A 25,059-nucleotide genomic window follows, 5' to 3' on the forward strand; every position below is an offset into this window, starting at 1 on the left:
ATGTTTCCAGCAGAGAGAGGACTGATAGTAGATTTTTTTGCTTTTTTGTTTTGTTTGTTTTTTGGACAATTAGGTTCAATGTAACATCTGCCTGTTTTTTTGTGGCCTGGGCCCACTGTGCTCAAGTCCTGCTCTGGATAATGAAAAGTTTGGGCTGGCTGGTGCCTCTCACAGCTTTCTCCACCCCTGCTGAGTCTCTGGCATTGTATAGTTGCTTTTCTGCTTGAGAAGGTCTCCAGGCTCTGCCTTTGCTCTTATTTCTGATGCGCTTCTCCTTGTCTGGCTCCCTAAGCAGCTGCTCTCCTGGGTGCCCCACTTCACCCTATCCCCCTTGCCCCTTCTGATGGGCTGTGGATTCTTATGGCAGCGCATCTGGCTCTCAAGCCACTTTACACAGGAGGCTGACTCTTGAGATTGGTGCAACATGGATTTATGGAGGGCCTGGAATGTACCAGAAGCTTTAGCAGGAATAGAAAGAGCAATAAGACAAGATTCCTGCCTGGGAGGGGTTTAGTGAGATGCAGACATGGAGACAGATAAATACGTGATGCATGAAGAATGCAGACCGCCCTCACGTGCACTCCTGGGGTAGTGGCTTTGGTCTGAGTAGTTGTTCCCCTGCTTCTGAGGACAAAGGAAGGTCAAGTTTGGGCAATGCCTGGGCTGGACTCAGAGGTGAAGCAGTGAAGGGCTGGGGGCAGACTAGCCCCAGGAGGTTTTCCTCTAGCATTCACAGGAGAAGTAAGGGCAAAGGCTCCCACCCAAAACTCAGTCACCCTGAGGCTCCTCTGTCTCAGCTTTTTTCATCTCCAAGGCTAAGAAAGCAAGAGCAGCACATAGAGCTCTTCCCGCGGTAATAAGCGGCACCCACCATAGGCACAGATGGGGCCTCCTGTGCAGCATGAGAAGGGTCAGACTCCACTCTGCCCTGAGTCTCCCCTTGGTATTCTCACCAGCCTGCAGTCCATTCTCCCGCCTCCAACCTCAGCACACACCACTGGAACTCCTTCCGCAAGTGACTTGCTGCATCCTACCAGTCATTTCTGGGCCACAGTCTAATCTCTTTGGACAAGCGTGTCTTTTCTAACCCTGCATCCTGCCTTGACCTAGAACCCTGCAGGAAACATTTAAAGAGCGCTCACTACCTGGCAGGCTCTGTGCTACCTCACATTGTCCTCACAACACCCCCATGAGGGCAGTCTTATCACTTCCATTTTACAGATGAGCAACTGGGTCACAAAGAGGTGATGTGACTTGTCCGTGGTCAAAGTAAATGGTGGAACCAGATTCAAATCCATGCAGGCCAACTCCAGGTCACTGCCCTTAACCATGGAGCTATGCTGCCTACAATACAAGCTGCCCACAAAAACTTAGTGAATAAGAAAGAATAAAGAATCGGGGGGGAACCAGGTGTGGTGGCTCACACCTGTAATCCCAGCAATTTGGGAGGCCAAGGCGGGTGGATCACTTGAGTCCAGAAGTTTAAGACCAGCCTGGCCAACATTGTGAAACCCTGTCTCTGCTAAAAACACAAAAAATTAGTTGGGGTGATGGCAGGTGCCTGTAATCCCAGCTACTCAAGAGAGGCTGAGGCAGGAGAATCGCTTAAAACCAGGAGGTGGGGGTTGCAGTGAGCTGAGAGCCGAGATCACGCCACTACACTCCAGCTACACTCCAGCTTGGGCAACAGAGCAAGACTGTACCTCAAAAAAAAAGGGTCAGACAAACATGTGGGGGCACGGGACTGGCTTCCTTGGGTTAGCCCTTGAAAGATAGGGTCCACATAGGGATTCAGAGGATCAGGATGAAGCTACCAGTGATCAGAGTTCTCAGGCAGTCCAGACCAACCTAAGACTATCCCCAAAGATACTTCTGCCAAGTCCACTCACTCCTCTAGAAACAGTGCAAAGTTAGAGGCCCTGACACTGCTAAACACCTCTCAACGACAGTTATTCCCCTTTAATCTCAGAACTCTTGATGCTGTTTATAGCATGTTCAACAATTTGATTAGTTTTAGAAATCAACCCAGCTGATGTTACAGTTAACAGAATTAATCAGAGGTTCTAAGCAGCATTCCACCATGACTGAGGTGATAAACAAATCCTCCTGTCTTGTAAACCCCAAACCCACTCCATTTCTAAATCCTGTTGTGGCTGTTTTCAACATTCTGATTATACAGTTGTGACAGTGGAGTCATAAAAATGCCTCAATGGACACATACACACACACACACACACTATATATATGTGTGTGTGTGTGTGTATGTGTGCATGTATACATTTTTTTTTTTGGAGACAGAGTCTCACTCTGTCACCCAGGCTGGAGTGCAATGGCCTAATCTCAGCTCACTGCAACCTCTGCTTTCTGGATTCAAGTGATTCTCATGCCTCAGCCTCCCAAGTAGATGGGATTACAGGCTCATATCATCACGCCTGGCTAAGTTTTGAATTTTTTGTAGAGACAGGGTTTCACCATGTAGGCCAGGCTGGTCTCGAACTCCTGACCTCAAGTGATTTGCCTGCCTTGGTCTCCCAAAGTGCTGGGATTACAGGTGTGAGCCACCGCACCCGGCCCCTGTATACATATCTATACACACACATACATTCATACATATGGGAGTTTCCAGGGCAGCACCCATTGGGCAATCCTCCTAGTAGATCCCATGCTGCCACTTTTCAGTTGCTTATCAGCCCTAAAAAAATCAGCAGCATGCCATTCCACACTCCTACTTAATTTTTCTGCCTGGCTCTGCTTACTTCCCAGAAGTAAATAATAGTAAAAACAAGAATGAGAATCAGCTCCCTGGACAGTGCCCATCCTCAGCACAGATCAGAAATGTCCTGGTTCCAGACATGATGTGAACCCATTCCTTCACATCATAGACGAGCCCCAGGAAGAGCCACTCCGAGTTCATTTTGTGTCTTTTATCTCGAAATCTGCACTCCTCCCCTCAGGGCCAAGACTGGGATGAGGCAAGCCAGGCACCCAGAGAGCAAAGTTTGAGGAGGTGATCACTCTCAGGGGCTGACCTTGCAGTTACATGACCCTGAGAGTGGGTACCTCCTTAAATATTGCACCCTGGGCACTTTGCCTCACCCTAGTCCTGGCCCTGACTCTCCTCCTCTGTGTTCATGGTATCTCGGCAACGTTTGTGGAATGATGCCCAGCCTAAGTCTCGTCACCCTAACTGGACTTCAGGATGGGCCAGAGCATTGGCCCAGGGTTCTGAGCTTGCTCTGCTCTTGACATGCTGTGTGATGTCAGGCCAGTTCCATAACTTCTCTGAACCTTCTGGTTTCTCATTAGTAAATGAAGATAATTCCCACCTGCCCTACAGAGTTGCAATAAAGATTAGCTGAGATTCCGTAAGTGGCGTGCCTAACCCAAGATGAAAGGCAGGGTGTGTGTCCATAGTAGGGGGTGCTGAGCCGTAAAACTGCAAGTTCCCATCATCATTGCTGATGGTGCTGATGACATCATCATTCACATTGCAGGGTCAAGACATGAGATCTAGAAAATAACCTATCAATGCCTTTGTTAAAAACAACTTAGCATCTTAAATGCAAGATTGCTTTTTATTGTGCTGAAATGGAACTACATACCAGGTGTTCACCAACGAGCCTGTCTTACTGCCTAGCAACCCACTTCCTGAAACTTTTCCAGGGTCCAGAGTCCAAGTGTATGAGAAGCCACAGATGAGAAACAGGAAGGGAGTCTCACCCCAGGCAGAACACCCAGGAAACAATGAAGGTGCTAGGGGAGGAAGGAAAAGGAAAGTGGGGCTCACTTACTGCTTTCGTTTTGTGGATGTTGGACCAAAACTTGGAACTGCAGCCGGAGGATCCCTGGACTTTGGGCATCTTGGTCACAGCCTTGCAGGGAGAGGTTGAAGTTCCCAGCCATGTTCCCAGGCTGCTTGTCCTCCAGCTTGAACACCTCGGGGTTGGTGGTGGAGCCCGGGATGTAGTACTCAACCCGCTCCTCCTTCCTCTCGCAGTTGGAGAGGTTGAAGTTGAGGAAGGAGACGCTGGCCCGCAGGTGTGCAGGAATGACGAACTGCCACGTCATGAGCTCATCCTCAGGGAAGCCTTGTGGGTAGTTGGCAGACATCAGGGTTGCTGAGCCTTCACCCTCAAACACAGACTCGATGATGCACAGACCTATTGGGAGTGGAACCCAAACCAGAAAGAATAGGGAGCAATTAGACCCTGTCTTGGTTGTCTGCAGCCGGGGGGTGGGGGTACAGGAAAAATGATTGCAGTTCTCAGATCCTGAGCAGTGGGTCTGGATACAGTATATTTGAACTTGAGGCAGAGATTGAGAATGCAGACACATCAGTGGTGTGTGAGTAAATATTTAATAACTGATCCAGTGGTGGAGGGAAAAACTCTGACTTACAGCATCTGCCTACTTCCATAGTGGATGTAAATACTCTCTCCATAGCTGATTTCAAGCTACCAACATGAGCCGGGCAGTAGCACACCATTTTATTATTCCCTCCATACAGATACAACAACATGAATAACCCTGGGAGCACAAGCAACAGCAAATTAACTAGGAAGTCATAAGTTTTGAATATTATTACCTTTGTTTTTAAAATGATTTATTTAATTATAAGTTAATTTAATTCTATTTAAGTAATGGATCTGTTTCACATCAGCTCATAAAATGCCTGAACATTTAACAGTCAGCTCTCTACCAGGCACAGTGGCTCATGCCTGTAATCCTAGCACTTTGGGAGGCCAAGGTGGGAGGATCACCTGAGGTCAGGAGTTCGAGACCAACATAGTGAAACTCTGTCTCTACTAAAAATACAAAAATGAGCCAGGTGTGGTGGCACATGCCTATGGACCCAGCTACTTGGGAGGCTGACGCAGGAGAATTGCTTGAACCTGGAAGTGGAGGTTGGAGTGAGCCAAAACGGCACCACTGCACTGTAGCCTGGGTAACACAGCGAGACTCTGTCTCAAACAAAAACCAAAAAACCAGCTTTCATGAGCCAGTGTGAGAGCTCTGCACATCATTGATATGTTTACAGAAAATGCGAGAGAGATGGAAGACAGAGCAAAGAAGTTAGAAATGAAGCAATCAAGGTGGATCTGTAGAACCAATCCCTTTTCATTTTTTGAAAACAAATACCACATTGCAAAAAGGACAAAGAGAGTCACCCCGTTTGTTTAATAGAGAAGAGGGGGTTCATACTAGGAATGAGCGACCCCTGTCCCTTATAGAAGAGCAAGATCTTCCTTTATGGTATTTGGATTGAATCTTAGAGATCTGTTGACATTTAGCCATTTCTGACCTAGAACAATGATTTTGTGTGTTTTAACCTAATCAGACAGTGGGGAGGGGCTTGCTCACGTTTTATAGATGAGCTGTTTGCAATGCTGAAGCCAGAGACATTTCTAGGGTGGAACCATGGTAGGTGTAAGGCCATTTTCACTCCTTCTTGCATCTTGATCCGGGACACAGTGCCGTTGCTACAGAAGGTTCCGATCCTGACCACGGTGGCATCGATTCGGCCACTGATGGAGTGAGTGACTCCGTCTGGGCAGCTCTCACCTGGCCCGATCTGCCTCAGGCGAGGGATGGAAAACTGCAGCTCTAAACCAATGCTCTTATGAGCTTTGACGTCCCAGATGAAAGTTCTGTTGAGGGCAGGCAACGATGATGTCGAGGGCTGAAGCTGAACCTCCCCAAAAGGACACGGTCCTGACATACAGTCTGAAAAACAGTCACAAAAGCAATTTTGATCACAGATGCTCCAATAGCCCACAATGCTTCTCCTTCACTGCTCAGCCCCCTGTAGCAGACTCTTTAACTCCGCTCAGGTGGCCTTTACCAGCCAGGTGCACACAGGCCCCAGCTGCTGTGAGTCTCCGTGGCCAATGGCTCACAGATGCACCCTCCTTTGGGAAGTGCCTCAGCTTGGGGGAGCTGCCTTGGAACCAGAAAAGCCTGAGAGGTGTTGCAGCCCCTCACCCCCGTCCCAAGGGAGAGTTGCTGTCTATAGCCAGTAATAGCCTCATGCAGGAATTAAAAAGTCTGACCTCCTTGCTTCAAGTGACATAAGCTGGGCATGCCATTCATACTCTGGAGCTCCCCATGGGGTCAGGCTGAGGCTACTCCAGCTAAAACCACATCTGTGCTCAGCTACATGCCCTGCTCTATCCTGCTTTCCTCACTTCTGAGCGTACTTTCTTGATTAATGACTTAAACAAAAATCCCTGTCTCAGGCTCTGCTTCCAGGTCACCAGACTCGAGACATCTCTTAACTACTGTGATTTCCAGATTAAGTTCCTGGGGTCCAGTGGGTGAAGCCAGAAGGAGGGCATTTGCAGTGCAGTCTGTGCTATGGGATCTCCTACTTCCCCTGTATTGAGACAGTCACAATTTCACAATTTGTAGAGCACAGTGCCAAGATCCATCCTTTAAAGCTGGTTTCCCTATCAACACATTCATCAACATAGGGAATATACTCTGAATGTGCAACTCCCCTGGACGGCTGGAACCTGGCAGGGACATTTCTCTTCCAGCGTTGCTTTAATGCTGGTATTTTATTACCACCGCAATTGAATTTCTTTTTTTTAAGGGTAACAGCTAGTGACATCCTTTGATATATTTGTTTCCTAAGCCTTTTAAAACAAACCAAGAAATATTATTATCAAGGAGGAAACAAGAAGACAGCAAGGGGAAGAAATAGAAAGTTGGCAATGTAATGTTATGGTTTGTTGTCTTGAGCACAGGGTATCTGAAAGGCGTGATGGCCTCTGGCCTCTGTAATAATTTGTGAATCTTTACTGCTGTTCTATTGGGGTATTAGAAAGTACTGTCCACTCAAAAGAGAATTATGAAGAATTTCAGAGCAGTCTTGGCTCTCTGAGGTCATCCACGCCAGACCTCTGATTTCTGCAAAGCAGCCGTGGATCCAGGTGGCTTGGGCTGGCACTTGCAAGCAAGTACACGGCAATCCCAGATCCCAGGATGAAAGCTCAGGCTGTGTTTGGTCAACCCTTTCTTGCCAATGCACTGTGCTGCCTAACCAGTAAAACAGGGTTAGATAACATGGTGACTAATGTGACTAAAATTAGACTCTGCATGTTGGTAAAGGTAGTACCTATTTTAGGAGCTCATGGAAACTTCGTTGTTTATATCAAGCCGACTCTTTCCTTCAAAAACTGACCTCAAACGATTTTCCACTCATACCTCCAGTGTGCCCAAGGCAACGTCAGTTGGCTCTGGCTAGGTTCTGTACTCCTGTGGGAACACTTAACTCTAGTAAGACAGTGGCTCTCAGCTCTGGTTCCACCTACAACTCACCTGCAGGCCATTTAACCACACCTGGACCATTCCAGGGATTCAGATTTAATTCTATACCAAGAATCTGGAGTCAAAAATCCCCAGCTCTCAGCCTCAGCTCTGTCACCAGCCGTGTGACACTGCGAGAGTCAGGTTATGAAAGTAATTTTTCATCTGATGCTAAGAGCTTTGTTTTTTAGGATAGACACACAGGTAAGAGTAGTCAAAATGATCAGCATGTCTCAGAATCTTCTGTACTCTGTCTGGTGCAAATATTCTACATAACTAAAATGATTCCTGTCCAGAAGATGGAGAAGTGTTATTTCTGAAGTGATTCACAACTCATTTTCCCCAGCATATTTCTACTGTCATTAAATATATATATATATTTTTTTGGATATGGGGTCCTGCTCTGTTGCCCAGGCTGGAATGCAGTGGCACAATCTCGGCTCACTGTAACCTCTGTCTCCCAGGTTTAAGCGATCCTCCTGCCTCAGCCTCCCGAGTAGCTAGGACTATAGGCATGTGTTACTATGCCCGGCCGATTTTTTTTTTTTGTATTTTTAGTAGAGACGGGTTTCACTATATTGGCCAAGCTGGTCTCAAACTCCTGACCTCAGGTGATCCACCCACCTCGGCCTCCCAGAGTGCTGGGATTACAGGCATGAGCCACCAAGCCCAGTCAACTTTCATTAACTCTCATAGAACTATTCAAGAAGAGATGAGAACAGAGATGTCAAATTTTATCCGATGCTTTCAGAATGATTGTTCAGAAAAGGCAGTGAGGGGCAGGCAGACCACGGGACCTGATTCAGTGTCTAGACTGATTATTTTAGAAATTGATATTTTCATATCATTTTCAAAAGTTGTGAGTGTCCATTTTTACTACATAGTAAACCACGTGAGCATCCTAGGATTGAGAGACTGAATGCACTCAAAGGCTTGACTTGTGAAATGTGTCACTTGTTACATTTTTCCTTTTTCAAAGTGGAAGTCACTTTACCGGTTTAACTGATTATAAAAGTAATGTATACTTATTAAAACCAACAACAACAAAAAGACAAGTGGCCGTGGTGGTGTGTGCCCAGCTACCCCAGAGGCTGAGGTGGGAGGATCACCTGAGCCCCGGAGGTTGAGGCTGCAGTGAGCTGTGGTCATGCCACTGCACTCCAGCCTGGGTGACAGAAAAAAAAAGTGGGGTGGGGGGTGGGGGATGCGAGGAAATATAGAAAAATAGAAAGAAGAAAATGTCACCTGTTCCCCTCTGCTATCCCCTATGGAAATGGTATAAAGTTAGAACGTTGGAGTTCTGGAGTTTATCCCTCCAGACTTTGGGTTCTGTATGGTTATGTGTGCATGTTTGTGTGCATGTATGTAAGTGCACGTGCACATGTGTGTATTTAATAGAGCAGGATCAAACTATATAAACTACTGTCCTACTATAACCTACATTGTTTTTAATGGAACAAAACTATCTTGGGCACCTTTCTATGTCAAATACACAAACTTACTTCATTCTCTTAGTAGCAACACATCAGTCCAGTTGATTCTTAAATAAATCAACATTGTCTTTAGTTCTGTAAAAGCTTCATTAAAATTTTAATTATAATTGACTTAAACTGATAATATGGGGAGAATTGACACTTTAAAAGCTTAGTTTTTATTTTTTTAAAATTTTTTTGAGATGAAGTCTCACCCTGTCACCCCAGGCTAGAGGGCAATGGTGCGATCTCGGCTCACTGCAACCTCTGCCTCCTGGGTTCAAGCGATTCTCCCACCTCAGCCTGCTGTAGCTGGAACTATAGGTATGTGCCACCATGCTTGGCTAATTTTTTGTAAAATTACTTACTTTTTCTATCAAGGAACATGGCATATCTTTCCATTTATTTAAGTCTTCTCTTTTGTCTTTCAGCAAAATTTTATATTTTGTTTCATACACTTTATGTCTTTATTAAGATAATCTCTATATATTTAATTAGAGATTCTGAATAGTGGTAACTAAGGGCACACAATAAGCCTCCTTATGTTATTGCCTGTTTTACTGGTAATGCTGCCATATCTGATGGTTAAATATGGTATTTGCTCACCATTCTTGATAGACACTCTTTACTGAATTAAGAAAACATCCGTCCATTCCTAATTTACTAAGAGTGTTTTATGAAAGACATTTAAAATCTATGTTCATACTATTCTGTAAAAAAAAAAAGAAGACATTTAAAGTCATCTGTTCAGATGATGATATACAGTTTTTTCTCTCTAACCTAATAATAATGCAAAGCATCACATGAACTGATTTGCTTGGTGGTTTATGTATTGTCTATGGCAGATTTCACTCTGTAATGACAGAGTTGAGGAGCTATACTGTTCTGTAGGAAAAAAGAGACATTTAAGGTCATCTATTGAGATGATCATATGTAGTTTTTTCTCTCTAACCTAATAATGCAAAGCATCACATTAACTGAATTGCTAGGTGTTTTATGTATCGTCTATGGCAGATTTCACTCTGTAATAGCAGAGATGAGGAGCTGCAATGTGACCCACTTGTGGGTTCAAGCGATTCTCTTGCCTCAGCCTCCCAGGTAGATGGGATTATAGGCACCTGCCACCACGCCTGGCTAATTTTTGTATTTTTAGTAGAGACAGGGTTTCACCATGTTGGCCAGGCTGGTCTGGAACTCCTGACCTCAGGGGATCCGCCTACCTCCGCTTCCCAAAGTGCCGGGATTACAGGTGTGAACCACCGTGCCCAGCTTCTCCTCAAGCTTCTGATTCTTTTGTCTTCCGTATAAGCCAGATGTTTTTAGCACCCGAGATGGAGCACCACAGACCTAAAGATCTGTAGCTTGTGGGCTTCTGTAGCGCTGCCTGAAGGGCTCATGTGCACGTGGCTAAGTGCAAAGACTCGGAAGCCAGAGTACCTGGGTTCTTTCCTGATCTGGTGTTTACTAGTTGTGCCCACTGAGGCAAGTTCCTCTCTCTGTGAGCTTCTCATAGGGCTGTTTTAAAGGTTAAACAAATTAAGTTGTGTAAAGCACGTAGAACTCTAACTGGCCACATATAGGGCTAAATAAAAAAAATGTAGAGTTTCAGAATAGATATTACCTCTCTAGCATTAGAGACTGACTTAGCATGGGAAGGACAGGCAGGAAGGTGCAGGGACATTTAAAAGATATTGTCAAACAGCTCACAAGTGCGTACTTACCAATATTTTTCTGGATCTCTATGACAAAGTGATTCTCTGGATTCTGGCAGCTAAAGGTAAAGACTATCCTTTCTCCAGACTTGATGTGCAACGTGGTCATAGGTTTTTTAGAAACGATGATGTTACAGGATTTTGCCAGTGGAGTCGGGGTCCCCGGCTTTATGAGAACTGTAATGCTGCTTTCTCGTGGCAGGGCAATCTCGAAAGCTTCTGAGGGAAGAAAGAAAAATGAAGTAAGCAGGATGATTTAGGTCTGCAAACTGCTGTGGTCTGCCCCAGCCCCCACCCCAATCTGGTTCAGAGAGGATCCCCTCTCTGACAACTTTGTTCCTTCCCTCCTTTTCTGAGAAGGAGGATGGTGCAAGATAACAGTCCTGACCTTAGCAATGAAAAAGAACCAGGACACTGCTGGCTGGTCACTAACATGTGTTTCTTGTTTGCATTATCAATTTTTCTACAAATTGAAAACACTGTATCACATTCTCTATGTCTGGAGCAGTACGCTGTTAGAGATCCCACCTGAGCGGTATTAATAACAACCAGAGTAACCACCACACCTTTTCTCAACATGACTGTAGAACAAAGTCTACACACAGAAACCATCCATCTGTAAGGAGACACATTTATCTGCGAAGAGCTGCTGTCCCTTGTCCTGAATGCTTTATATGCCCAGCACAGACAGACATACATAAATACATATGTACATACATATGGAAGTGGGGGCTAGAAAAACATTTGCAGAAATTAGATATAATCACATTGTATCAATGAACTGGGAAAGTCAGAGTAAAACAATACTACGATCTCAGATTGGGGTGTGGTAAAAACATCTGCGCAAACAATATCAAGCAAGTGAGGTGGTGGTTAGTTTTTTTTTTTTTTTGAGACGTAGTCTCACTCTGTTGCCCAGGCTGGAGTGCAGTGGTGCAATCTTGGCTCACTGCAACCTTCACCTCTGGGTTGTAGCAATTCTCATGTCTCAGCCTCCTGAGTAGCTGGGATTACAGGTATGCACCACCATGCCTGGCTAATTTTGTACTTTTAGTAGAGATGGGGTTTCATCCTGTTGGTCAGGCTGGTCTCGAACCTCTGACCTTGTGATCTGCCTGCCTTGGCTTCCCAAAGTGCTGGGATTACAGGCGTGAGCCACCACATCCGGCCGCTGGTTAGTTATCAAGCAGAATTGTACAAATATCAGGGTAGGCCTCTGGTTTACAAACAAGCCCCATCTCCTTCTCATTTGCTTTGCTTGTTGGATTAAGTGCTCTTAGACAAAGAAGGGAGAGGCACTTTCTCCTTAGCAGCTACTGCCCCTGCCCGATCTTGGGTTCTGATTATGAGTCTCTAGGCAGCTGATGGTCTGGGAGCAGCAGACGATGGGAGGATAGGCTGTAGGTGAATACTGCGGAGGAAGCCCCGGGGCTCATACAACCACTGTGGTACCGTGTTCTGGTGCAAACAGCTGGTCGGGATCTGTTATCGTGCTGGCACACAAATGGTGCTTGATAAGCAGTTAGTGAATGAATAACAATCTAATCATGAAAAGAATAGATGGGAAGCTTTCGTTTCCCATCTATTCTTTTTTCTCTCCTTTAAAAATTTTATTATTAAATAACCTTATTGAGAGTAATTTACACACATTAAAAAGGACCCACACATTTTAAGAGTTTTGACAAATGTATACACCCATGTGGCCACCACAATCAAGACAGACAAACGTTTTCCTCACCCTCAAAAATTCCCTTGGTGCCCCTCTGCAGTCAACCTCCACTCCAGGTCCCAGAAAACTGTCAGTGAATTTGTCCTGCTCTGGACCTTCACGCAGATGGAAGCCTACAGTACTTTCTCTTTTGTAACTGGCTACTGCTGCTCGGCATGCTTGTGAGATTCACCCACGCTGCTGCATGGGTCAGTAGTTACCTTCTTTTTATTGGTGAGTACTATTCCATTGACAAAATAGGCCACGATTTATTTATCCATGCACCTGCCGAATGACATCTGAGTCCTCTTCAGTGATGGACCAGCCACATGCTATAGTTTTACCAGAACTGCTAGCCTGCACAAGACTGGATGTACTTCTGCCAGCGGCTGTGAGTGGGCACGCTGTATTCCCACAGCTCAGCAGCTGTATGTGATCACACATTTGGATTTCTGTCACCCTCTTTTTGTGCCTCTCTCCATCCTATACTCTGCTCCAGCCCTGCTGGCGAGCCGCTCCTTACAGAGTATGGAAATGGATCTCCCAACCTGTGATATGAACTGCAAATATTTCCCCCAGTTTATCATTTGCCTTTTGACTTGACTTAGAATGGTTTTTCAGGTACGAACTTTACCCTCTTTGGGCCTCTGTTCCTTCACGTAAAATGAAGGAGTGGGGCTAGAATAACTCTACACTGGCTTCCAGCTCTGAGCTTATGACCAGTACCTGAGTAACTGGAAGCATTCACAACCACTGCCCAGAAGTGACATATCTCTCTGGGCACCAGGGCACCGTCATGGCCAGTTTTATGACTGTTTGCAAGAGTGCTTAGGTTTCCATTTTTGGAGCAAAGCTCCTCGTCTTTCTGGTCTCTGCTTGTAACCCTCTCCACCTTAGTCACTGGGTTCAGGCCACCCTGGCCTTCTTTCTTGAACATACCAATCTCTTTCCCACCTCAGAACCTTTGCATGTGCTGGTCTTGACACCAAAGTGCTTTCTCTAGAAAAAGCTGCCTCCTTTTTGTCATTCCAATCTCAGCACAAAGGTCACATCCTCAGAGTGGCCTTCCCTGACCAGTCCACCAAAGTGTTCCTCCCCCGCCCCCTCAGTCCTCCTGAACCCTGCGCTTCACATCCATCCCCGCCCTAGTCTCCCCAGCAGAGTCCTGCCTCCCGGTATCAGAATGTGAGCTCCTACTGGAGGCAGCAGGAACTTGGCCTGTATTTTTCAGTGGTAGCTCCAGGACCCAGACAGTGCCTGATGCCCACAAGGAGAAAAAAGTTTTAAGCCTCCAAACACCTCTATATAAAACTATTAGTCCTCATGTTCTTGTCTTCACTGCATTTAATTTCTCATAGACACACCACCATTCACATATTTTCTTTGGGCTAATAAATCCTGGCAAGAAAAGGAACTATGAATCTTTTAATTAATAGCTTGAGAGACAGAATACATTCTCTGAGGCAGAAGTTTTATTTACTCAAATGCTTGGTCTTCAAGCAGTGTGGCCGTTTAGAATCTTCTGAGGCTGAGGGTTTCTTTAAGACATCAGATTAAAAATGAATCCAGATCTATGTTCAGAAACCCAGTTGCCAGATTTATATCTGAGCTGTATATTACAACTCTTGTGTTCTTTTTCCGTAGTCATAAAAATGCCTGTGTTATTTGTAAAAAAATTCTTGGAGCACCCAGTCTCTCCAGGTTGGGCTAATTCACCATCAAGTGAAGCAGAGTCCAATCTGAGGCTACAGCCCGCCTAGCTGTGTTACCAATTTCTTTCTCATTCCCATTTCCCTTCTGTCAGGTTTTTTACCCTTTATTTAAAAATTCCTGCCCCATGATCATTAGTATTTTAAATTAGTGCCAGACACTAAGCAGAGCTGCTGCGTTGCCTGAGGCCAGCAGTAGGGAGAGGGGATGGAGTACTGGGGGGCAAGTAGACTGTGTCGGATGAGGGGACTGTTTTGTATCTTGACTATAGCAGTGATCACACCTTGTATACAAATGCCAAAATTTATCAAACTGTAGTACACTTAAAATTGATGATGTTTATTTTATGTAAGTTATACCTTAATAAAAGGAAAAAAAAAAGTGTTCGAAAGATCGTGTTTTTACACAAAGTAGACGTGTAATAAATTAATAAAAGAATAATCATTACCACAGCTAAAATATGGTTTAATAATATTTCAGGGGGAGCCTAGGTATGTAATATTTTAAATCTGTTTAACTTAGATTCAGAGAAGACCAAGGCTGATCTCACCAAAATCTTTCCACTCAAGGGACTTCTCCGTTGTTTGGCCAGGTCAGTGCCCAGAATAATTCTGGATATATGGGAAGCTATTCTATTCTAATGACAGCCAAAGAAAAATGTAATCTCTTTTAGAAATTATTTTATTTTATTTTGAGACAGAGTTTCCGTCTGTTGCCCAGGCTGGAGAGCAATGGTATATCTCAGCAACCTCTGCCTTGGGGACTCATGTGATTCTTGTGCCTCAGTCTCCTGAGTAGCTGGGATTACAGGTGCGCCACCACGCCCGGCTAATTTTTGCATTTTTAGTAGAGATGTGGTTTTGCCATGTTTGGCCAGGCTGTTCTCAAACTCCTGAACTTATGTGATTCTCCCACCTCGGCCTCTCAAAGTGCTGGGATTATAGATGTGAGCCACTGTGCCTGGCCTAGAAATTCATTTTTAAAGGAATGTTGGAAATGATGTAATCATTCAACAAATATTTTCTGGGTTCATAATCTATTCTAGGGACATACTTGGTGCAAATGACTTAATGATAAAAACAGCCAGAGTCCCTGCTCTCAGGGAATTAATAACCTAGACTAAAGGCCTACAAATGGTCTATGATAAAGTTCTAAGCCCCAGTAGGTGTAACAGGGGCTCTGGGAATCTGTACTGGTCTATGGTGAGAGGTAGGGATTTTTTTGGTCCATGGTGAGAAGTAGGTATTAGCTTTTATTTTTTTTCCATATGGAGAGTCCATTGTTCCAACTCTAAGCATTGAATATACCAGTCCTTCATTAATTACTAATGCTACTTCTGTTGTTCATGTATTTTATTTAGGATCTAAATAACCCAGATTTTCATGCAAACTCATTTTGCAATCAAGGAAGATAAAACCTTGTGAGGGTTAAATGACTCACTCCTGGTAGACGTTTAACATATTAATATGCTTCTTCGCCCTGGCTGAGATGATCAATCCAGCACATTCTACTGTCCAGTTGTAGTTTGTAACTATTCTTTGGTGTACCAGACCAGAGAATTTGGGCTTAAGTAATCCCTATGTGGTGTCCAGCTCATAGTTCAGAGGAAACAACTAAGCTGAAGACACATATTAGACAAAGCTGAGTTTAGCCACCTTTGCATCAGGAGGAGATTACTTATATTACAGGCTCTTTTCTAGGGTCACAGCCAAGGGCATATCACCCACATGGCTGCCATTTTTAATGGTCTCCCTAATCCTAAATGATAAATAAGTTAGCTGGAAGGGGTGAATAGGAGCAAGAAGATAATGATTCAACTTCGTATACACTTGAAATACAGACTCTCTCCTGACCCTCACCAATTCTACCACTCTAGAGGAACTTACTTCACTGCAGTGAAAACAGTGGTAAAATCCCCACTGCCTAAGTAGAGTAACTTGTCAGCTCATTGGATCACAAATGCTTGGATCATACCTCTTTCTTTTGCCTCCCCAGGATTTTGGTATTTCATTGGTCTAATATTTCAGAAAATCATTACCCAGGTTCAGAGAAACTCAGAAATGCTCCAGATTCTGGTGTGATTTTGAGGCCTTATGGGCTGAAAGACATTCAAGCTTTCACTGTAGCAGTGCGTGGGCTCCTGGGCTTAGGGCATTTGGAAAAGCTTGCAAGGCACAGGCTTGGACTCCTGAGTCACACACAGCTCTCTTCTTCAGCTCTCCTGCCTCCTGCCCTCTCCTTATTAGGACACCTTTGTGAGCATCTGCCTCACCAGCTCCTTCCTGGGCAGGCGGGGTTGGGGAAAGTATTTCCAGTTGTTTAATCATCATTCATTATTCATCATTCATTACTCACCGTATCACACATCTCTGTCATTTCTTCTCCCTGCCATCCTATTTCTTTGCAATTCTCAATTCTAGGGAAGGGAATAAACACTTGTGATAAACACCAGAACATCATTTTTCTCCCAGATCTGTCAAATACAGTTTAAAAGACTGGCAAAGTAACTGGCAACCTGTCTAAAATTTGTAGATGAGTTGGAACAAGTTGCCTCAGTTCTGGGTGTGGTTGCTTGTGGGACTCGGCTTTCATTCACTTTCTCTGTCCAAGGAAGATGGACTGAGCAGCTCCCAGCCAGGGCTGGGCTCAGCCCGGGCACCAGCAGATACATATTAAGATGTATGGTGCCCTGGAGGAGTGCCCAGGATGCCAAGGGAGACAAAACCAAGAAGTATAATCGTGAATTATTGTGGCTGATCAGTCACAGTTGCATGTGAGTCAGGTTCCACTTACGGCCAAAATAGCCCTGTCCTCTCTTAGGAAGAGGTCATGTTGCAGACAACATTCCGCTCTCAATGAGTCTACCAGCTGGCGTTTCCTCCATCCACGGAGCACACATCCCTGCTTCTCAGATTGAGCATCAGATAAGTAGTGATTTGCTTTTAGGGGCCAGTTTTGCAAAATATATTTATTAAATTGCGGATGTGTACACCATGAGAATCGCAGCATGTCCAGCAGATTGGCAAATTTATGCCCTACCTCATATCCACCCCGAAGGGACACACACACCATTTAAATTATTTATCCCAACCTTTATTCCCTACAGGGAGCAAGTGTTGAATTTACATATATTGAATGTACATTTGCCTATCTGTTTATTAGACCCTGCCAGATAGTAATTTTGGACTCCAGGGAGGTTCAAGTTACTCTGAAGACATTGAAAGTGTGCTATCAACCATCTGGGGGTGGTGGTCAAGGAAGGCTTTGCAGAGGGGGCATGACTTAAGATGAGTCTTAAAGAATGGATATGAGGGCCAGGCTCAGTGACTCACGCCTATAATCCCAGCACTTTGGGAGGCCGAGGTGGGTGGATCACAAGGTCAAGAGATCGAGACTATCCTGGTCAACATGGTGAAACCCTGTCTCTACTAAAAATACAAAAATTAGCTGGGCATGGTGGCATATGCCTGTAGTCCCAGCTACTTAGGAAGCTGAGGTAGGAGAATTGCTTGAACCCAGGAGGTGGAGGTTGCAGTGAGCCGAGATCATGCCATTGCACTCCAGCCTGGGTAACAAGAGTGAAACTCCATCTAAAAAAAAAAAAAAAAGAATGGATATGAGTTTGCTAACTAGGAACAGGTGAGATGAGTGTCAGGAAGGATAGATGGAAGGAATAACAGGTGGAAAGATGCCAAGATATGAAAATCATGGCTTCCTTGGAACCACTCTAAGGAGTTTGATTTGGCAGGGTTTGGGTGGGTTTGGAGTTTGGTTTGGGTGGGTAGAGGAGGCTGGGGAAGCGGGAAAGGGCTTGGTTGTTGGCTGTGGAGTTTGGGCTTCATCCATTGGGAACAGCACACCTTAGCAGCTTAGTGTGGTGGTGAAGAGTACAGATTCTAGAATCAGAGTGTCTAGGGTCAATTCCTGGCTCTACCACTCACCCTGATGTGCCTTCTCGGGCAAATTCCTTGGCTTCCCAGTGCCTCACTTTCTTCATCTGCAAACAGGATAATAATGGAATTCCTGTAAGGCCTAAATGAGTTAATACTTATAAAGTGCTTAGAATGGTGCCAGATAGTCAATCAATGTTGGGTGTTACTATTGTTGATATTGTCAATGACAGCATGTCACAACTACTGCTAGTAGTGATGGGGCACCATTGAAGGGTGTTAAGCAGACAACTGTAGCCGCAGCTTTGCTCTGAGTCTAAAGCCTGTAGTCCTGGCTGGCCGGGTGGGGACGACGTAAGGCAGGCAAGGCACTGAAAAGGCAAACCTTAAGGAGGCAAGTGTGAGTGCCTCCTTAAATTCTGCATACTTTATCTGCCTCACCTCGCCATGGCCCTGGCCCTGATCATTAGCTATTAATAGGCCCTTCTATGTGTTGACTCATGTGACTCCTGCACCCTCACTGAGACTCAGAGAAGTGACCTCACTTCTCCTAGTTTGCTGAGCTCAGGAGGCAGTTGGGACATTCTGGTTCAATACTGGCACCTCTGCAGTCTCTACCCCCCGGGGTACCACACTGAACTGCCCTCATGGAAGCTGCCAAAGCTGGTCAAGTGACCCAGCAGAAGAGGAGAAACTGCTACCATTCTTTCTTTTCTTCCTTTTTTGTTCTCAAGTCTACCCTGGAGGTGACACAAACTGCCATTCTTATTAAGTGAATGCAGTTGTTGACTGATTCCAAGAAGTTGGGGGTTACCACCAACAGAATTCATTCTAACAGTGCCTGCTGTAGGAGGGGTGGTGCTAGACTGTCACATCACCGAACTTGGAGTCTTCCTAGTCCAGTGGACCTGAGGCAGTGAGGCCTAAAGGCATAGAGAGACAACTGGTTTAGCCACTTGAAATCCGTGTGTCACTGACTTGGCCTGGTCCATTTATAGACTGGTAAACTGAGGTGGAAGTCTCACCACCAACAAGAAGACTACTGATCTGCCTACCTGGGAATAGTTCATTTCCACCTTCACATAAGAAAGAACTAGAACATGCATTGCCATTTCGAGGGCTAATCATTCTCTCTTGGATGGGAGAAAACCTTTGGAATCTAGACACCAGGCCTGTCTAAATAGTAACAACAACAAACATTTAATGATTTCTTAGTATGAGCCAGCCTCCCTGCATATGTTTGATAAGTATTTATAAATTCCCACAACTACTTCATAAAGTAGATTCTAATATTAATCCCCATTGTACAGATGAAGAAACTAAGGCTTGGGCACATTAAGTAATGTGCCCAGGCATACGTGATTAATAAGAGGTAGGGACAAGTTTCGTGCCTCCAGCTCTGACACCGGCACCTGCAGCATGATAAATGACTCTTCAGCAGAGCTAGCCCTGCCTGAAGAATTCCACACGCAACCAGGAATTTTCTGATGATGGTGGGTTGTTCTCACCAACAAAGTCAATCAAGGTAGAATAAAGTATTTTCAAGCTGCTGGCTCTCCAGGATATCCAAAGGAAAAGATAATTGTTTTAAATGGTCCAGCAAGCACACTGCATTACTGCAGACCCTCCTTCATTTCAAAGTAATTTGAGAGTATAGTTGGAATTTAAGCTTAAGATTTAAATTCCATGGAATTTGAACTGTTTGGGGTGTGGCTGTTCTTTGGTATTGTTCTAAGAAAGAGAACTGGCATGGTGCAGCTGCTGATGGCTCCACAGCTTTGTGAGGTCTGCCCGGCAAGTGTGGGCATGGGAGATTAATGTGGCTGAGTTGGTGGCAAAAGAAAAGCAGCCATGATTCTAGAACAAAGCACTGGGAATGAAATGCCAGTGCCAAGTTTTGGCAGAAAAGCATGCTGCAGAAGCTCTGGCCTCAGGACTCACTTCTCTAGGCAGCTGTCAATGAGACTCATGGGAAAATCAGACCCAGGTTTGAGTCAATTTCAACCAGCCTTCTGCTTTGGCTTGGCAGGAAATGCTTCTTCCTAAAAGAGACCCCCCACACACCTGTCCTTCTGGGTATCTGAGCTGTGAAGCCTTTCGTCCATTGGTTTGGAAGTCAAGTAGGACGTGCCAAGGCCTGCCAATCCCACTTCCCCACCCCACTCCTTCCGCCTTATTCCTGTGTCTGGTTTCAGGAAAGCAGCCTGTCAAGACAGCAGGGCAAATCTCTCATTCTCCTTCTGAGAAGTAAAGGGATGTGAAACAATGGCTGCTCACCAGGCACCCCCAGAAAGAAGCTGGGGCAAGGGACAGCAGTCAGGCCAAGCCAAGGAAATGCTTTCAGGCTACTGTTGCAGGTCTGGAGAAAGGGACGGGTGGTAGGGCAGGTAACCATCCATTCCCCAGCCCCAACTGCAGGTGCACCTCCCAACTGAAGATACTGTGCCACAGGTGGCTCCAAGAACTTGCCTGCCATTCTACCAATATAGGCTTTCCAAAGGAAAGGACCACATTAAACACTGCAGTGACTGGTTAACACCCAGGAAGGACTGGACATAGACCCCGGTTATCAATAAAAGGACCAGGGGAGTGATCAAGCACAACCTCCCACGCACGGTGGGACCGGGGACACAGGACTGTACTGGGAGGTCAGGGCAGGGATGAAGGCCCGAGGGAGTAGGACAAGAGCATGCACAGTGCAGGCGGGAAGTGCAGAGACAACTTGCTGCAAAATGGTGATGAAAGCTGACTCTGGCCACATCTCTGAAGATCATTTTGCCATGAGCTACCATCCAGGCCAGGCGCTGGCATACAAAGAAGAACAAGGCTGGGCTCTGACGTCCAGACTTACATTCAGGGACCTTAGGGCTCAAGAGACATCAGGTTCCCACCCCCTCAGTGAAAGAGACATAGTTCCCATTGAAATAGTTTACTATTTCCACAGCTTTTAGAATAATTACAGAAGAGAATAAAATTAAGTTCCGGCCGGGCGCGGTGGCTCAAGCCTGTAATCCCAGCACTTTGGGAGGCCGAGGCGGGTGGATCACGAGGTCAAGAGATCGAGACCATCCTGGTCAACATGGTGAAACCCCGTCTCTACTAATACAAAAAATTAGCTGGGCACGGTGGCGCGTGCCTGTAATCCCAGCTACTCAGGAGGCTGAGGCAGGAGAATTGCCTGAACCCAGGAGGCGGAGGTTGCGGTGAGCCGAGATCGCGCCATTGCACTCCAGCCTGGGTATCAAGAGCGAAACTCCGTCTCAAAAAAAAAAAAAAAAAAAAAAAAAAAAAAAAAATTAAGTTCCAATGTTAAAGAGAACCATGTGCACGCTTAGTCAATCCATGCTTGTTGGAACAGTTTATCAACACAGGGGACTGTTGTGTACATACATTCACTCCCTGCTCTTAATTCCCAAAGTCCTTAGAAAGAAAATTATATGCAATGATGCAAATTATTTCTTTTATTTATTTTGAGATGGAGTATCGCTCTTGTTGCACAGGCTGGAGTGCAATGGCACAATCTCGGCTCACTGCAACCTTCACCTTCTGGGTTCAAGTGATTCTCCTGCCTCAACTTCCCGAGTAGCTGGGATTACAGGCACCCATCACCACATCCAGCAAATTTATGTATTTTTAGTAGAGATGGGGTTTCACCATGCTGTCCAGGCTGGTCTGGAACTCCTGACCTCATGTGATCTGCTCACATCGGCCTCCCAAAGTACTGGGGTTACAGGCGTGAGCCACCATGCCTGGCCAAGTTATTTATTTTCTAAAGTAACTGAACCATTCCCCCAAAGCAATGCTAACAGTCCACTATCTGCAGAGCTTATGCTTTGAATCATTTTCTAAAGTGGTGACAGGTTTGCATAGAACCATCCAAACTCTTCTGTTGCATTTTTCTCTTTTATGATCAAAGACACATGCCATATAAGAGAGGTGGCCCTGTCTGGGTCACAGTCTGGATCACAGTCTGAAGCAAATGGACACATCTGCGTATAAACTGCTCTGAGGCTGAGGCCATCTTAAGGCTCCTTGTCAATCCAAAACATGGACGTTAACGTTTAATTCCAGATTGAATCACACCATACTGGTGGAGGAATGGTTTCCAAGAGGACCACAGAGGTAAGAAAGCTGCATAATAACAGACTTTGAACATGGGAATTGCAGAATTAAATAACAAATATAACTCAGCTTATGACCACTGTAAGTAATTCATGCAAGATGCTAAAATGCCACAAGGCTACTTTAAATCACATTAACATTTTATGAAATGTTAACAAGATTTATTTTGTTAGACCTTGAAGTGTGAGTCACGAGGACCATGGGAGTCACGAGGACCATGGAAGTCACTGAGGATCACAAGGATGGCTGGAGAAGAATCAAAGGAGTAGATTAAAAAACCCACCTATTGGGTGTTGAACAATGAGAACAGATGGACACAGGGAGAGGAGCATCACACACTGGGGTCTGTAGGGGGGAAATAGGGGAGGGACAGCGGGGGGTGGGGAGTTGGGGAGAGATAGCAAGGGGAGAAATGCCAGATATAGGTGATGGGGAGGAAGGCAGCACATCACGCTGCCATGTGTGTACCTATGCAACAATCTTGCATGTTCTTCACATGTACCCCAAAACCTAAAATGCAATAAAAAAAATTGAGAAAAAAAAAGAAAAAAAAACCCCACCTGTATGTACACTCAGGGACACATACGCAAAGGCCCACAGTGCCCCTCCCTCACTTGCTAAATGTCTAGAAGTTACTGAATTTCCAGTGTCTTTAGTATTCCCCCAGAGTACTTCATTCCAATGGTCCAACTTTGCCATCAGAGGTTAAATAGTTATTCAAGTTTTTCTGACAAAAGTCAGCAGGGGGGTGGTTAAACAGGAATCCACACACAAGAGACTTGATGTAAATTCTATTTATACCAAGTTCAAGAAGGCAAAACCAATCTGTGCTTATATAAGTCAGAACAGTGAACCTGGGGTGGGGAAAGCGGGCAGGTGATTAGAAAGGGGCAAGAGAGAAAATTCCACAGTACTAGAATGTTCCAAATCTTGGTTATAAGACACACACACACACACACACTCATATACACACACACAGACACACCTAAAAATTATCTAGCTATACACTTAAGATTTGTGTACTTAAGTCTCAATGAAACAATTTTTTTTTTGGAGACTTAGTCTCATTCTGTCACCCAGGCTTCAGAACAGTGATGTGATCTTGGTTCACTGCAGCTTTGACCTCCCAGGCTCAAGCAATCCTCTCACCTCAGTCTCCTGGGTAGCTGGGACCACCAGCACATGCCACCGCACCCAACTAATTTTTTAATTTTTATAGAGATGCGGTATTACTATGTTGCTCAGACTGGTCTTGAACTCCTGGGCTCAAGTGATCCTCCTGCCTTGGCCTCCAAAAGTGCTGGGATCAGAGGCTTGAGGCTGTGTTTAGACACAATAAAAGAATTCTTAAAACTCAGAAAAACCATTGCTAGCTATGTGAAACTTTCTCTGATGCTGAGAAGCTCCTCTCCTGCCGTCCTTCTGGACACGCACCAATCCCCTTCTGAGTCCCTCTTTGTGTCTGCAAGATGCTGGGTACAAGACCTCATCCACAGATGATTCAAAGTCTCTGCCCTCCAGGCACTAGGTTCTTGCAGGGCTTCACGGTTCTTGTTATAACAAATTGTTTTTTGCACAACTCTGAAAATTTAGGAGAAAAACCTGTTGGTCCTTCCTCACGATCTGAACCCTAAGTGCAGTGAGTTATGCTCAGGGGAGTTGCTTACAGGTATTGCTCCCGGGCCTTGTAAGGGGAGGAGCCTCCTCGTGTGTCAAGGCTTCCTTTTTAGCAGAGACAGAGTCTAGCATTAGAAACCAATAGTATGTTCACAAAGCTAGCCATAGAATTATAAGGAATATTTCATATTTTTTTTCTTTTGGTGACAGGGTCTCGTTTTGTTGCTCAGGCTGGAGTGCATTGGCACAATCACAGCTCACTGCAGCCTTGACCTCCTGGGCTCAAGCAATCTTCCCATCTCAGTCTCCTGAGTAGCTGGGACCACCAGCGCATGCCACCATGCCTGGCTAATATTTATTTTTTATTTTGCAGAGACGGGGGTCTTTCTTTGTTGCCCAGGTTGGTCTTTAACTCCTGGGCTCAAGCTTTAGCCTCCCCAGATGCTGGGATTACAGGTGCATGCCATCGTGCCTGGCCCATGCTTCACTTATTTAAATTTTGTTTTTATTGTGGTAGGAAAAAAAAAAAAACTCAACTCAATAAAATAGAAAAGGAAAAAAAGCACCTACAAATAAACCCTGCAAACATTTCTTTTTGCTTTTTTATTATAGTAAAATATGCATACACAAACTTTATCATTTTAACTATTTTTAAGTGTGTAGTTCAGAAGCATTGTTATGCAACCCTTCCCACCATCCACCTCCGGAATGTCTTCATTATCCTAAACAGTAACCCTGTGTCCATTAAATAATAACTCTCATCTTTCCCCTCAGCCCTGGCATCCAGCATTCTACTTTGTCCCTGTGAATTTGACTGCTAATCTAAGTGGAATCAGACAGTATTTGTCCTTTTGTATCTGGCTTATTTTATTTAGCATAATGTAGGTGAGAATTAATTGCTAATTACTAACTTGGATACCAACCAAAAATTGACTAAAACAACATTGTCTCAAACTCATATATCTTCACGGTAATCCCCTGGATTACTATGGAAGGGAGGGAGAGAAACTTGTTTAAAGAAAAATGATGTTAATAACTAGAAAACATAAGAGATTGCAAAAGGTCATGAAAAATAAGAAGGATTTCCCTGATAAGTGAAAAACTGGTCAGCACATCGTGCAGCCCGTTGGCCACTGCATTCAGGGACCTTACTTTGGTCTCTGTGGACCATGCACTGAATAAGGGACTCTGCTGGGGACAGGCCTGCGAAAAATGTTCTGACAGGACCGCATTTTTTTGGCGATTAAGCGCCATGTAAGACTCATGCCTGTAATCCCAGCACTTTGGGAGGCCGGAGTGGGCGGATCACGAGGTCAGAAGTTCAAGATCAACCTGGCTAACGTAGTGAAACCCTGCCTCTACTAAAAATACAAAATTAGCCAGCTGTAGTGGTGGGCACCTGTAGTCCCAGTTACTCGGGAGGCTGAGACAGGAGAATCACTTGAACCCAGGAGGCGGAGGTTGCGGTGAGCCGAGATCGCACCATTGCACTCCAGCGTGGGCAACAAGATCAAAACTCC

At 45.1% G+C, this 25,059-nt stretch overlaps 1 protein-coding gene across 3 annotated transcripts in view; it reads right to left on the reverse strand.

Moving 5' to 3' along the window:
* CDCP1 (CUB domain containing protein 1) overlaps positions 1 to 25,059 on the reverse strand; it is a 62,778-nt gene that overhangs the window by 23,277 nt on the left and 14,442 nt on the right. For 2 of the 3 annotated variants that reach the window (XM_012470766.2, XM_064366993.1), the window contains exons 2-4: positions 10,502 to 10,711; positions 5,362 to 5,724; positions 3,792 to 4,160 (exon numbers count right to left, since the gene is read on the reverse strand). In XM_012470766.2, coding sequence (XP_012326189.2) covers positions 3,792 to 4,160; positions 5,362 to 5,724; positions 10,502 to 10,711 — 942 coding nt within the window. Of the gene's footprint in view, positions 1 to 3,791; positions 4,161 to 5,361; positions 5,725 to 10,501; positions 10,712 to 16,265; positions 16,285 to 25,059 lie in introns of those variants that run through there. The other variant, XM_012470767.2, reaches the window with a different exon arrangement.

The sequence above is a fragment of the Aotus nancymaae genome, unplaced genomic scaffold (assembly GCF_030222135.1).
Source record: "Aotus nancymaae isolate 86718 unplaced genomic scaffold, 86718_ANA_hifiasm-v0.15.2.pri h1tg000067l, whole genome shotgun sequence".
NCBI classification, from domain to species: Eukaryota; Metazoa; Chordata; class Mammalia; order Primates; family Aotidae; genus Aotus; species Aotus nancymaae.